At 55.9% G+C, this 12,568-nt stretch overlaps 1 protein-coding gene across 1 annotated transcript in view; it reads right to left on the bottom strand.

Annotated features, from left to right (window-relative positions):
• The window catches only part of man1a1 (mannosidase, alpha, class 1A, member 1), a 127,124-nt gene that overhangs the window by 92,478 nt on the left and 22,078 nt on the right, over positions 1–12,568 (bottom strand). Inside the window, exon 2 of the mRNA XM_035421343.1 lies at positions 2,065–2,161. Coding sequence (XP_035277234.1) covers positions 2,065–2,161 — 97 coding nt within the window. The remainder of the gene's footprint in view (positions 1–2,064; positions 2,162–12,568) is intronic.

Raw genomic sequence — 12,568 nt, 5'->3', positions numbered from 1 at the left:
AGGGCAGAACCCCTGGGTTATGCACCAGTCGCGATCCTGAGGAACCACTGACTGCAGTGACGAATCTGACAGCAGGGGCAGGCTGGAGCGAATGACAGGTGACAGCTCTTTGACTACATTTCCCACGTGTCCGTGCAAAAGTGGGCTGGCTGTCAGTTACGACAGCTTGGCCTTTCGCATTCACACAGTGATCTCCAATTTAAACCTGGAGCACACGCCGCGCTTCTTCAGAGCTCCAGAGCGGGAGAGCGGCGGGCGAACGTGACGAGCATCCGGAGCGGCACGCCGCCGGGGCGAGGGAGCGGCGGTCGCTCGAACAAACGAGTCTGAGAACCGCCGAATCACGGCGCCGTCGCCGCGGGGGCCGTTTGGCGCCGCCCGCAGGCCACAGACGGCGGCCCCCACAGGGTCAGAAAGCCGCTCTCCGAAAAAGCTTCAGCGCGCACACACGCGGGCCGTTCGTGTGTTCCGCGGTCAAACGCTCGGGCTTGGCGCTTCCATGGCGACGTCGCTGCAGGTGCCCGCGGTCGGATCTGCCGAGACCTCCTGCTCTCGCCACGGCTCCCATAATTCCTCATCCAGCCGGTGTTCCCTCTCCCGGGAGCTCGCGTCCTTTGCATTCCACCCGCTACACGGCTCCCTGTCCTACAGGCTCTGCTTCTGGCTCTACAGGAAAAACCAGCCGCTTATACAAAATAACGAATTTTCTTCTGCTGACTAATTACAGTAATTGCTCTCGGAAATGATGAAACCAGCCGCCTAACAATCTCTAAACCCCCCCACACCACCCTAAAAATTTTTTTTTTTTTAAACACTTGATTTTCATTTGCAGCTCACAAAGCACTTGTAAGTACTTTATGAGCTCCTCTATAAATTGCCACTGTCGAGGCTATAAATGGTCAGACACACCAGGCGCACGCACACACATTTTCAGCCAAGGTACAATTTTAGTACGTACTTGTCGAATATCAGCTGGAATCGCACCAACTAGCAAGCAAAATCTGTAAAAATCAAGTGTGCAAATCAAGCGCAGACGTTTACTGGCAATAAGGTTTGCGGATTAATTAAATTAATAAAAGATGTTTTTTTTTTAATTGGACTTCAGTTACCAACGATGTTTGTTACTAACAATGTTCTAGCAAACACCGGGGACCTCGTTTACTGCGGCGGACGCTAATTAATTTTAAATATACCGGCCTACTAAAGACAGGCGATTGGCTAGCGGCGGGCAGAACTGGTGTGGCAGCTCCTTGTCGCGTCCAATGGGGTGGCTCGGGTGGCACTGGCCACCTCTGGGATTTCATTGGCCGCCCCAAGTTGGCCAGCCCTGTTTTCCCACCTAAAATAGCGCATTATCATTGGCTGATTTTTTTTTAACCGTTATTTAACCAGGAAAACCCCAATATGATCAAAATCTCTCTCAAGGGGGACCTGACAATATATAACATTCGGCGATAAAGTGGCCCTTCCTTATAGAGCCTGTGACCCCCCATGAAGAAAACCCCGGTAACCCCCCTGTTCTCTCTTCCTACTGTGATAATCCAGCTCAAGCAAAAAGCGGTTAAAAATTCTCTGAAGACGTGGCCAGGGCACACCGTGTGAATTTCGGTTAAATGCCAGTCACTGCAGAAGAAGATCTGTCTCTGATGAAGGGCCCCGTCACCAAATCCTGAATATGAATTAACATTCAGGGAGGTCATCAGTCAGCGTACCGCGGAGTACTGGGGCGTGCCGGCGTCTGCCGCTCCTCCCTTAGCAACCGCGGCCCGGGACCGGCGCAGGCGGCGGGGAGGGGGAGGCGGAGCAGCGCGGCTCAACCCGGCACGGGCTGCGCCGTAAAGGGGCGGGGGCTCCCCCCCCGCCGCTCTCCGAGGTCTAATGTGCGGCGACGTATTGATCGATGTCCCGGGCCGGACTGACCCATCGCCGATACGCCCCCGACGCGAGGGGCAAGGCCGATTAGGCGGAACCGCCACATCCGTCTCCCGGGGGAGAGCGGCGGGGCGGGGGGACAGCGGGAGAGGGGAGGGGAGCGGGGGCGAGGGACGCAGGATGGACACTCACCGAACAAATTGCTGGAGTGGCCTTGCTTGGAGACGGGTCGGAGTTCATTGGATCCCCAGGCGTAGCGCTTGTAGCTGTCCCAGGCGAACTTCATCATCTGCAAAGGGGAGACACAGGGGAGGAGGGGGGGGGGGGGGGGTTAGTCTTCAATCACACTGAGCCAGGCCGTTTCCACTGTCCGCGGCTCTAGCCTGTTAGCGTCGCTCTACGAAGCTATTAAGCCACTGAATGTCTGATTAAAGCAGGCGAACAGACGTCAGGCTGCGCGGAGCGCGTTTTAAGTCGCTCTTGGAGACCACCTGTACCTGTAGGAGTGTGCGTCGGCGGGCTTCGTGAATCGTGAGAGAGGAAAGAAAATACCGCGGCAGACGCCACCAGCGAGCCGCTGAGAGGAGCGGGACACGCGTCAGGCGAAATGCGTCAACACTACTAATGCGCCGACAAATCTGGGAATATTCTGTTCTTGTCCGAGATTTCGTAAAGGATGTCTAATCCTACATAAAATCGATCGAGTCACGGCTGGGAGACACTAAATGGAGATTAGAAAAGATAAAGTCTGGTTTTTTTTTTTTCTACCCACTTTCGTTAAGACATCCAGATGGTCTGAGATTCAGGGTAGGGGGGGAAATGTACAAAGCAGGCGGATGCACTGACTTTATTAAAAAAATGAATAATAAATCAGCAGCAACAGAGGAAAAAACAAAATTAGGACAAAGCCTGCGTAATTGAAGGAGGAGAAAACAGACGAATGAAAGTAGGACGAGGCGGCGGGCTGGCAGGCGGCGCTTTTTAACGGCGGTGCGATCGCGCCGGGCCGGCCGCGGCCCAACCCGAACCCGGTCACGGCCCGGCGGCGCCAGAGGCCCTCTCAGGGCCCTTCCTCCTTCCATGGCGCTCGCTTCGCGGCCGACACGGAGGCTGGCCTAACGACCGGAGCCCAGCCGGCTTCACTTAAAAACACCACAGGGTGGGGAGGGGGACGGGGGGGGTGCCCGCGAGGTGGCCGTCAATTTCAACGCGCCGCTCGACCGACCGCCCGCCTCACGCGGTCTCTAACGGGTGACCGTTACCAGCGTCCTCCGGAGAAGGCCGCTCGCTTCTCTCTGGGATACGAGGCTCTAAAAAAGACCCGGAACGGAAAAGCTAGCGCCGCGTAGCTAAACAAACACGCTAAAGAAACCCCGAGATGTAGACAAACAAAGGAGAAAGACGAAATCAAACAATGTTCTCTACCCAGAACCCTCGCACTTCGAGGTGAGCGAGGTGCTATCCTCGCTTCTGCAGAACGCAGACGGAAAACAATGGCAGTACGTCGGGCGGCGGAGTGGGCCCAGGCGCCGTTAAAAACCGAAGGGAGGCTCAGAGTCCTCGGAGGCCCAGACAAATTTAAACAGCAGCGGGCATTTCGCTGAGGGAAATCAATGGCGCGTGTGAGATTCTCTTCGTTTGTTTACAGATGCGCGGAGTTACGGGAACAGGAGCCACGTCGAGCCGAGAAGGAAGTAAAACGGGCGGAGGGCGAGAGAAAGCGTTTATTAATGACGCGTGTCCCGCCCCCGCGCGATTCCGGCGCCGTGGCAACCGGTAACGCGACCGCTCGGGCGCAATGCTAATACGCGGGGGCGCTAACGGCTCGGGCGGTGCGCGATTAAACCGAGCGAAGCCGGCGTGTGCGGCGGGTCTGGCGAGGCCGGGGGTCTGGCGAGGCCGGGGATCCGGTGCATCGCTCCCTGCGCGGCTGCAGGCCCGTCGGCGCGGGCAACGGGCGCGTAACATGCGTAACGCCCGAGTGTAACACCAGAGAGTAACACCCGAGCGTAACACCAGAGCGTAACACCAGAGCGTAACACCAGAGAGTAATGTGCGTATATGTGTGTGTGAGTATGAGTGTGTGTGCGCGTGCGCATGTGCGTGAATGTGTGTCGTGTATGTGTGTGTTGTGCGTGTGTGTATGTGTGAGTGTGTGCGTGTCTGTGATCGAGTGCGTGTCTGTGAGCCAGTGTGTGTGTGTGTGTGTGAGTGTCTGTGAGCGAGTGTGTGCGAGTGAGTGTGTGTGTGTGTGTGTGTGCGTGCGTATGTGTGTGTGTGTGTGAGAGTGTGTGTATGTGTGTGTGTGTGAGTGCGTGCGTGTCTGTGAGCGAGTGTGTGTGAGTATGAGTGTGTGTGTGTGTGTGTGTGCATGTGTGTGTTTATTGGAGGGGGGCGATCACAGAAATAATCCGGAGCCTGTGGGTACTGGGCGGGCGAGCGCCCGGGAGGCCCATCGCTCAGCTGAGAGCGCGGAGCGCACTGAGCGCGCTCAGAGCGCGGCTCTTCCAGGAGCCTCCCGCAGACCACGCCAGCGTGAAGTCATTTGCGCCTCAGCGTGGACTCCAAATATCAGCTGCCTGCCTCCCCTGAAATTAGATTACTTTATCGACTGCAACAGAGAGAGGGAGAGGGAGGCAGGGATGGAGGGAGGGAGAGAGAGATGGAGGGAGGGAGGGAGGAGGGAGTTAGAGAGGGAGGGAGAAAGAGAGGGAGAGAGGGAGGGAGAGAGAGACGGAGTGGGAGGGAGAAAGAGAGGGAGAGAGGGAGGGAGAGAGAGACGGAGTGGGAGAGAGAGAGAGAGAGAGAGGGAGGGAGGGAGAGAGAGAGGGAGGGAGGGAGAGAGAGAGGGAGGGAGGGAGAGAGAGAGGGAAGGAGAGAGACAGAGAGGGAGGGAGAGAGACAGATAAAGAGGGAGGGAGAGAATGTGAGAGAGTGGGAGAGAATGAGATAAGGAAAGAGTGAGTGAGAGGATAAGAGAGACAGAGAGAACAAGAGATAGAAAGTCAGAAGGTGAAAAAGAGCTCCAAAAGCAGCCATTAACAGGTCCTGCCCCCCCCCCCTCCCCCATGCAGACACGCAAACCGCAGGAGATAAAAGGGAAGAGCGCCAGTAACAGCCCCCCCGCTGCGTTAACACCGGCCACAGACAGCCCCCCTCTTACGCCCCGACTCCTCTGGACACAGCGCTTTATCAGATCAGATGGATTGAGAGAAGCTGAGAGAGAGAGAGAGGGAAGGAGGGAGAGAGAGACAGGGGGGAGAGAGAGGGGGGAGAGAGAGAGACAGAGAAAGAGAGAGAGAGGGAGGGGGGAGAGAGAGAGAAAGAGAGAGAGCGAGGGAGGGGGCAGAGAGAGAGAGGGAGAGGGAGGGGGAGAGAGAGAGAGAGAGAGAGAGGGAGAGAGAGGGAAGGGGGGAGAGACAGAGAGAGAGAGAGAGAGGGAGAGAGAGGGAGAGAGAGGGAGAGAGAGGGAGGCGAGGTGTCGGGCGGCCGGCCGGCCCGATCGATCCCCGCTCGGCAGCGCCGGGGTTTGTTTGCAATACAAAGTAGCGGGGCGCTCTGCGGGAGCGCTCTCTGTGGGAGCTGCCTTTTGAGCGCCGGGGCTACCTGCCTTCACTCTGACAGCTCTATAATCAGCCCGCCGTCTCCATGCAGAGCACGCCGCGCCTTTAAAACGGAGAACGCCGACCCGCTGCCTGTCCATCAGGCCCCTCGAGCCCCGCCCCCCCGGGCACGAGCCCCGCCCCTCGAGCCCCGCCCCCCCGGGTCACACGCCCTGCCCCTCCACCCACTGCAGCTCCGGGTCCAGGGAGCTCGGTGTCCAAGGTGAAAGACGCTTGGTGGTTGAGGGGGGTGGGGGGGGTGAGCCGGTAAGCTCCTGACACACAGCGCGGTGGCTGTAATTGCTTTTGCGGTCGGGGTTTAAGTCGGAACGTAATCTGGTCATCGGTGGCTCCGCGGTGGACGCGGTCCGCTCAAAACACGTCAGACGGGAGCGAGGCGAGGCGGTGGGCCCAGACGTGTTTACGGCCGGCCCCCCAGCCAGGCTCCAGGCAGGGAGGGGTAGGGGAGGGAGAGGTGTGAATTTGGGAGCCGAGTAACATTGGAACACAAACAACAGGACTGCAGGGATGCTGTTCATCTTCTACGGCGCGAGATCACAAATATGTGATTAGAACGTTCTTAACTTTCTCATGCTGACGTCACTGAAAGCAGCCGAGTTGTAGAACACGGACTTAAAATTCTGAAGAAAAAAAAACCATTCCAAAATAACCAGCACTTCAAAGGGTTAAAAGCCCTCCCCGGTTCGGGGCTCCGTGTGATGTTGTGTCTCAGAGCAGATGGAGAAGCATCAGCACTGCGGCCGGCCCGTGCTCCCCGGTGTCAGTGAGGGGTTGGGGAGGGGGCGGTGGGCGGACCCCTGGCGCTCGTCAGGCAGAGAAGCGCAGTGGCCCGTCTTTGATCCAGTAGCGATCCTTCGCCAGGCCCGCGTGCCTGTCGGGCGTTCTGCCGGACGACGCCGGCGAGGGACCAATCAGGCGGCCGAACTTTCGGCCTACTCCTGACGCTCCGAGCCAAACATCCGGCGGCTCGGAACGCAGCGCGAGGCTTCCGAGGGGCCCAAGAGCCCGCAGCTCTTACCGGAGCGAAAAGAACTGGACACAACCGCAGGACCCGCGTGCACCACCTGGTTACAGAGCGGCTAGAACCCGACCAGGGTTCTCCAACTGGCGGAACACCGGGTTCCAAGAATCTGCAGTCACCCACATCCTTTAGCTTAATCACTAATTAATTACCGATTACTGATTATCGATTACTGATTACCAATTACTGATTACCATTTACTGATTGCCGATTATTGATGACTAATTACTGATTACAAGTACACGACTAAGCATTCTGATGAAAGCAGGACCAGAGGTGCGTTCTGTTTTCCCACCAGCAGACCTCACTGGAGCGGAACCGAATGCAAAGCGAGCTCGAGCCTTCCCCGAGAAGAAATGAGTCAGCAGCAGCGCGAATACGATGAGACAGCGCGCGGCCATCTGCATGAAAAACATCGTCTAGCGCAGAGACTCCAGGACCGGGTACTTACACGCCCAAACGCCGCCTCGGCTCGGCCCGGCTCACAAACCATAATCATCAAAAAACACAGAGCCCCGAATGGAGAGCCTCGCGTTTGCATTCATTTCAGCCGTTCACTGAAAGGCCAGAGTAGGGCCCTATGCTAGGACCCTATGCTCACTCAAGTGCGCAACGCAGGCCTCTTTGCAAGCAGGATGTTTACCTAGCCAAAACGGCAGGGCCCTACGCTCAGACCCTATGCTCACTCAAGTGCACAACGCAGGCCTCTTTGCGAGCGTAATGTTTACCTAGCCATAACGAAGGAGAACTGGAGTTTTCCTGTGACCCCTGTGACCCCGGCCCGGAGCAGAGGGGCCCCTGGAGGCGGACGCGGTCTGTGTGGCTCCCCGAGCTGGCGGCTCGGCTGCGGTAATTAGCGCATTACTCACACGCCAGATGCCGGAGCATTACTCACGCCGTTACGTAACGAGGCGTGAAGGGTAGCGGCGGTAATGGGCCGCGCGGGGGGGGGGGGGGGGGGGGCAGGTACACCTGGGGGCAGGTGCGCGGGACGCCAGACGGCCTGGTTTCCCCGTCGGCCCCCGAGGAGCCTGGGAAACGAGGACAAGCGTCTCCCCCTGAGAGGGGCCCGGCCGCTAACTGCTAATCTCTCCCCGATGCTCGTGCTCACTCTTCCCTCCCTCCCCTTCAAGCTCCCTCTCTCCTCATTTACTCCCTTTCTCCTCTTCCCTCCCTCCCCTTCTCACTCCCTCTCTCCTTATTTACTCCCTTTCTCCTCTTCCCTCGCTCCCCTTCTCGCTCACTCTCTCCTCATTTACTCCCTTTCTCCTCTTCCCTCCCTCCCCTTCTCACTCCCTCTCTCCTTATTTACTCCCTTTCTCCTCTTCCCTCGCTCCACAGAGAACCTGAAGATGTGATTCGGGGGAGACTGAGACCTAGGCCGTCACTGTAAGGTTGTGGAAACGTGGCTTTCTGGGACCAGGAGCTGAAATGTGGGCGACACAAACAGCCACAGCTCCGGCTCCAATTTACCGCCCAGCTGACTTTGGGCGGCAAGGACAGGGCCCCAGCGCACGGCAGCCATCTTGACGCGCGAGCGTTAAAACTGGAGCAGGGACGGGCGTCGCCTCGCGCAGAGCCGGGGCTTTGAGCGGCGGACATCGACCCGTCGGGCGGAGACTTGGAGGGACGCCGCCGTCCGAAGCAGCGGGAGGACGAGACGGCGGCTCGCGGCGCGGTTTCAGATCTCGCCAACGGCCTTCGAGAAAAATCCCCCCCGACGTATAAAGAGAAATCGATACCGAACATGGCCGCCCCGTATACATCAAGTGCGTGCGCCGGGAACAGAGCCAAAAATCTAAGGCTTCTCCCCCCCTCTGTGTGGGGGACAGAAATGCCTCCGGTGGTCAGGAAAGGACAGCCCGGCTGCGAAAGCTAAACGGATATAAATTGCCTTGTCGAGGCAGAGTGTGAAGACGACATTTTTCTTCCAGAAGCCCGGGCGTGACGGACGTGCAGCTCCGTTTCACGGAAGACGAGTCGGGCAAAGTCTGCACCGCTATCGGAAATATGCAAAAGGAACTGTAGGATAGAGAAACAAAAACTAATCTGGGGGGGGGGGGGGCGTGAGTGTGTTTTCCATCAGCACACATCCTGGGCCACAGGACAGAATTCCACTATCATGGTTATGCAAATTGTGAGCGCAGTAAAGCCGTTCTCCCCACCTTGCCCACTGACGTGCTTTCCACCGCCAAGACGATCCACTTACAGGGCGCTCTCTCCACCAGGCTAATCAGGAGGTTGCATAATGCCTGCGTGGGACGGACCTGCTCGTTACTGACCATGCCGAGAGGTGTGTGTGTGTGTGCGCGCGTGTGTGTGTGTGTGTGCGTGTGTGAGTGCGTGTGTGTGTGTGTGTGTGTGTGTGTGTGAGTGCGTGTGTGTGTGTGTGTGAGAGAGGGGGTGGGGGGGAAGAGAGCTGGGAGTAAGAGCACGATGGCTGAAGGAGGTCAGAGTTCAGCTGCAATGCAAATGATTGACATGCCTGTCCTATCACAGGAAATTCCTCGGTTTTGCCATCGTCCTGATAACAAACGTGTAGACGTGTCATGCGTATCAAACATAGGCCGTGAGTGCTGCGTACGTGAATCGTTTCGTTTTAAACATGGCCGTTTTAATTTAAAGGGACATTTATGTTATAATGGAGGATTGCTCTCGCTGTCTCACAGGGAGAGACACAATGTGTGTGTGTGCCACTTATACGGTGTGCCATATGCCAGCTGACGCACCTCTTACTCACCCCCTCCTGGAAAGCGAGGGGGGGGGGGGGGATTAGCATTCACAGACAGCGTCAGCCCCTCAGAGCCCAGAGAGAGAGAGAGAGAGAGAGAGAGAGAGAGAGAGAGAGAGAGAGAGAGAGAGAGAGAGAGAGAGAGAGAGAGAGAGAGAGAGAGAGAGAGAGAGAGAGAGAGAGAGAGAGAGAGAGAGAGAGAGAGAGAGAGAGAGGAGAGAGAGAGAGAGAGACAGAGAGAGAGAGAGAGAGAGAGAGAGAGAGAGAGAGAGAGAGAGAGAGAGAGAGAGAGAGAGAGAGAGAGAGATGCGGAGCAGCCCTGCAGCGTTCAGGCACGGTCACCAAGGAGCCTTAATGAGCACGGTCACGCAGTGTTAATGACAGCGGTAACAGGCCAGGAGTCAGCGTTCTGAGCTCTGGCTCTGACCCCCGGGGGGGTGAGGGAGAGGCTGGTCCGACCGGCTCCACGTTGCTACGCGGCCAGTAGCAGATCTGCTGGCGGTGAGCTCTTCCATCTACCCCCCCCCCCGGCTTGCAAGACCTGTTCCCACACCCGGCCTTGGGGGGGGGGGGGGTTGCCCTCCGCAGACGAGCCGAAGGCGCGTTTGCTTTGCCGCTACGTCCGTCCGTCCGGCGCGGATTCGCCGTAGCGTCGTTAGCCTGGCGCGGCTCGCCTGGCCGGCCATTATGGCTCGGAGCCGCAGGCTCGCGATGGCCCACGCCGCGCAGAAGGCTGTGGCATCTTCTCCCCACCCCCCCCCACCCCCGCAACCCCCCCAAACCCCCGTGACTGATCAGGGGGACCAATAACGGCGCTCCATCTGCTAAAGGGCGGCAGGCAGTGGAAATCAACCCCCAGTGCAACTGCGTAATTGGGCCATCCGTAAGACTTAGCGCACCCCCCGACGGTTCCTGTGTCATAATCACGGGCTGAAATTATTCCTGAGAAGGAGCCGCTGTTTGTTTTGAGCTCACAAACAAAGCCATTAGCCGATAAAGAGGCTCCCTTCATTTATTGATGTGCCTCTCGCACATTGTTCATTTGAGAAAAATGCATATTTAAACACACGCATCCTCTCACTAATATGAAACAGAAACCAAGAGAAAATGGCATCGGATAATTGTACGCGTGTGTAAGTGTGTTTGTGTGTGTGCACGTGTGTTATACAGTCCTGGTGATCCATGTGACGCACCCACACCCAAGAGAAGAAGGGGGAGGGAAGGACTCGGACCATACACCTCTGACCACACACTCTCCACAGCCCTGGACGTACAGAAACAACGCACACAAACCGTAAATCTGCAGACATGCTTTCACTCCTAATGCGGCCCATTTAGGAAAAGACTGCAGGTAAACCCACGCTGGTTACTGATGAAGGGAGCTGACTGTCACTCAGAGCTGAAGCAGATCTGTGCCAGCGTGCGCTCGCTCGTACAGGAGCCAGGTACCCGAGACTGAAAGCCTGCGCCCGTCCAACAACCAAATAAAAAAATATTTTAAAAAAACACGAGGACACAAAAACTCATCCTCTGAAGGACAGATGAGTGGCTGTCCACCGCTGTTCTCTTTGGAGAGCGCGGCCAATACAACTGACAATCGGGTGCAGTTCTGCTGACCTGAACACACACACACACACACACACACACCCACACACAGTCACACTCACATGCTTGCACATGCACATACACACACCCACACAGTCACACTCACATGCTTGCACATGCACATACACACACACACACGCACTCACACACACACACACACACACAGTCACACTCACATGCTTGCACATGCACATACGCACTCACACATACACACACACACAGTCACACTCACATGCTTGCACACACACATACACACCCACACACACACACGCTCACACATACACACACGCACAGTAAAAGTCACATTTTTACAATGTGAAAAAGAGAGGATATTTTTAAAGAAGACAAGACTTGTGAGACAGGACCAGGCATACGAGGCCTATATTTTTTTTACGATTCCCTCTATTGCTTATCCTCAAACCCGTTGTATTTTTTATTGGTTTTCACCCCCTTACTAAACAATCTAGCGCGCCTCCCTCCCTGCGCGCCGGAGCGTAACAGGTAATGAAGCCCTCGCAGAATATGATGTCTGGAAGACGAAGAACCGCTCCGGGGCTCCCCCGCCGCCCCCCTCCGGGCCCGCAAGGCGAGCGGCTCGTTCTGCCATGTGTATTACGGCCGTTTCTCACCGCGAGCTCGGCCTGCCGCGCCGCGCCGGTCCCCGGCTCTCCGCTTCACCTGAGGCCTGCGGAGAACGCACAGAGCAGCGAGAGCGCAGGGCGCTGCTGCCCTGGAAAATGCATTTGCTCCTCCGAGCCTGCAGGGGTCGCTGTCTGCTCCAAGCTGCTTTGCTATACATACAAAAGTCAGCAGTGAAGGAAAGCAGAAAAAAAAAAAAAAATGGTATTCTGATTCGGCAGTGCACTTCACAAAGTACACCGCCAAAAAAACTGCAATTCCAAGTACACTGCATATAAACCCACTGACAAAATCGTGAAATGTCTTAATTCAGAGAACTTTGAAAGATTGACGGGTTAATTACTTCTGTACGTTTCTACTGTGCGCTGCGCTGCGAGAAGAAAACACTACAAAAACGAGAACAACAGATCATTTCTTTGACAGGACCGCAAACCGAGACTGACAACTCCAAAAGCGGTAAAATATCGAGGTCTGCTTTCGAAAAGCGTTCTTTTTTTCCCCTGTAACGCTCTCGCTGCGCGAGCCTGGTAAGTTCGGCGGGCGCGTCTCCGACGCATCAACCGAATTTGACACCGCCCCGAAAACTGCTAGCAGTACAGATATTAAAATATCAACGAAAAAAAAGGAAGTAAACATGACAAACAAGATCAACGTTTCCCCCGGAACACGAAAAAGTGAGAAGTGAGATATGAAAAAAGTTATCAGGGCGTGTGGATTCAGCAGGCATATGGGAACATAACCTTTATGTAAGATTCACATAACCTTACATTAAGGTTATGTAAACTCATCGAGGTTAAGTCAGGTCTTCCCTTTCCTTATGTCTACGCACTAACGATTCGCTACATGGGAAAGGCAATATTGTGATACGTTCGCTTTTAATTTGCATTGATGTGGTCTGTACCAGTTTAACTAGCATGTGTAAAAATGATATAGGCCTACGTGTGCCGTTACAAAGTGCGCAATTACTTATGGAGTGGGGAAAAGAGGTGGGCTGTTCTTTATAGTAAGCCCACGACAGGGACGGTAATTACAGCCTTCTGTGGGGAAGCCAGAAGCTTTTGTTTGATGCCGGCAAGA

The sequence above is a fragment of the Anguilla anguilla genome, chromosome 6 (assembly GCF_013347855.1).
Source record: "Anguilla anguilla isolate fAngAng1 chromosome 6, fAngAng1.pri, whole genome shotgun sequence".
NCBI classification, from domain to species: Eukaryota; Metazoa; Chordata; class Actinopteri; order Anguilliformes; family Anguillidae; genus Anguilla; species Anguilla anguilla.
The sequence above is the reverse complement of the archived record's forward strand: the minus strand, read 5'-3'. Positions and strand labels throughout refer to the sequence as shown.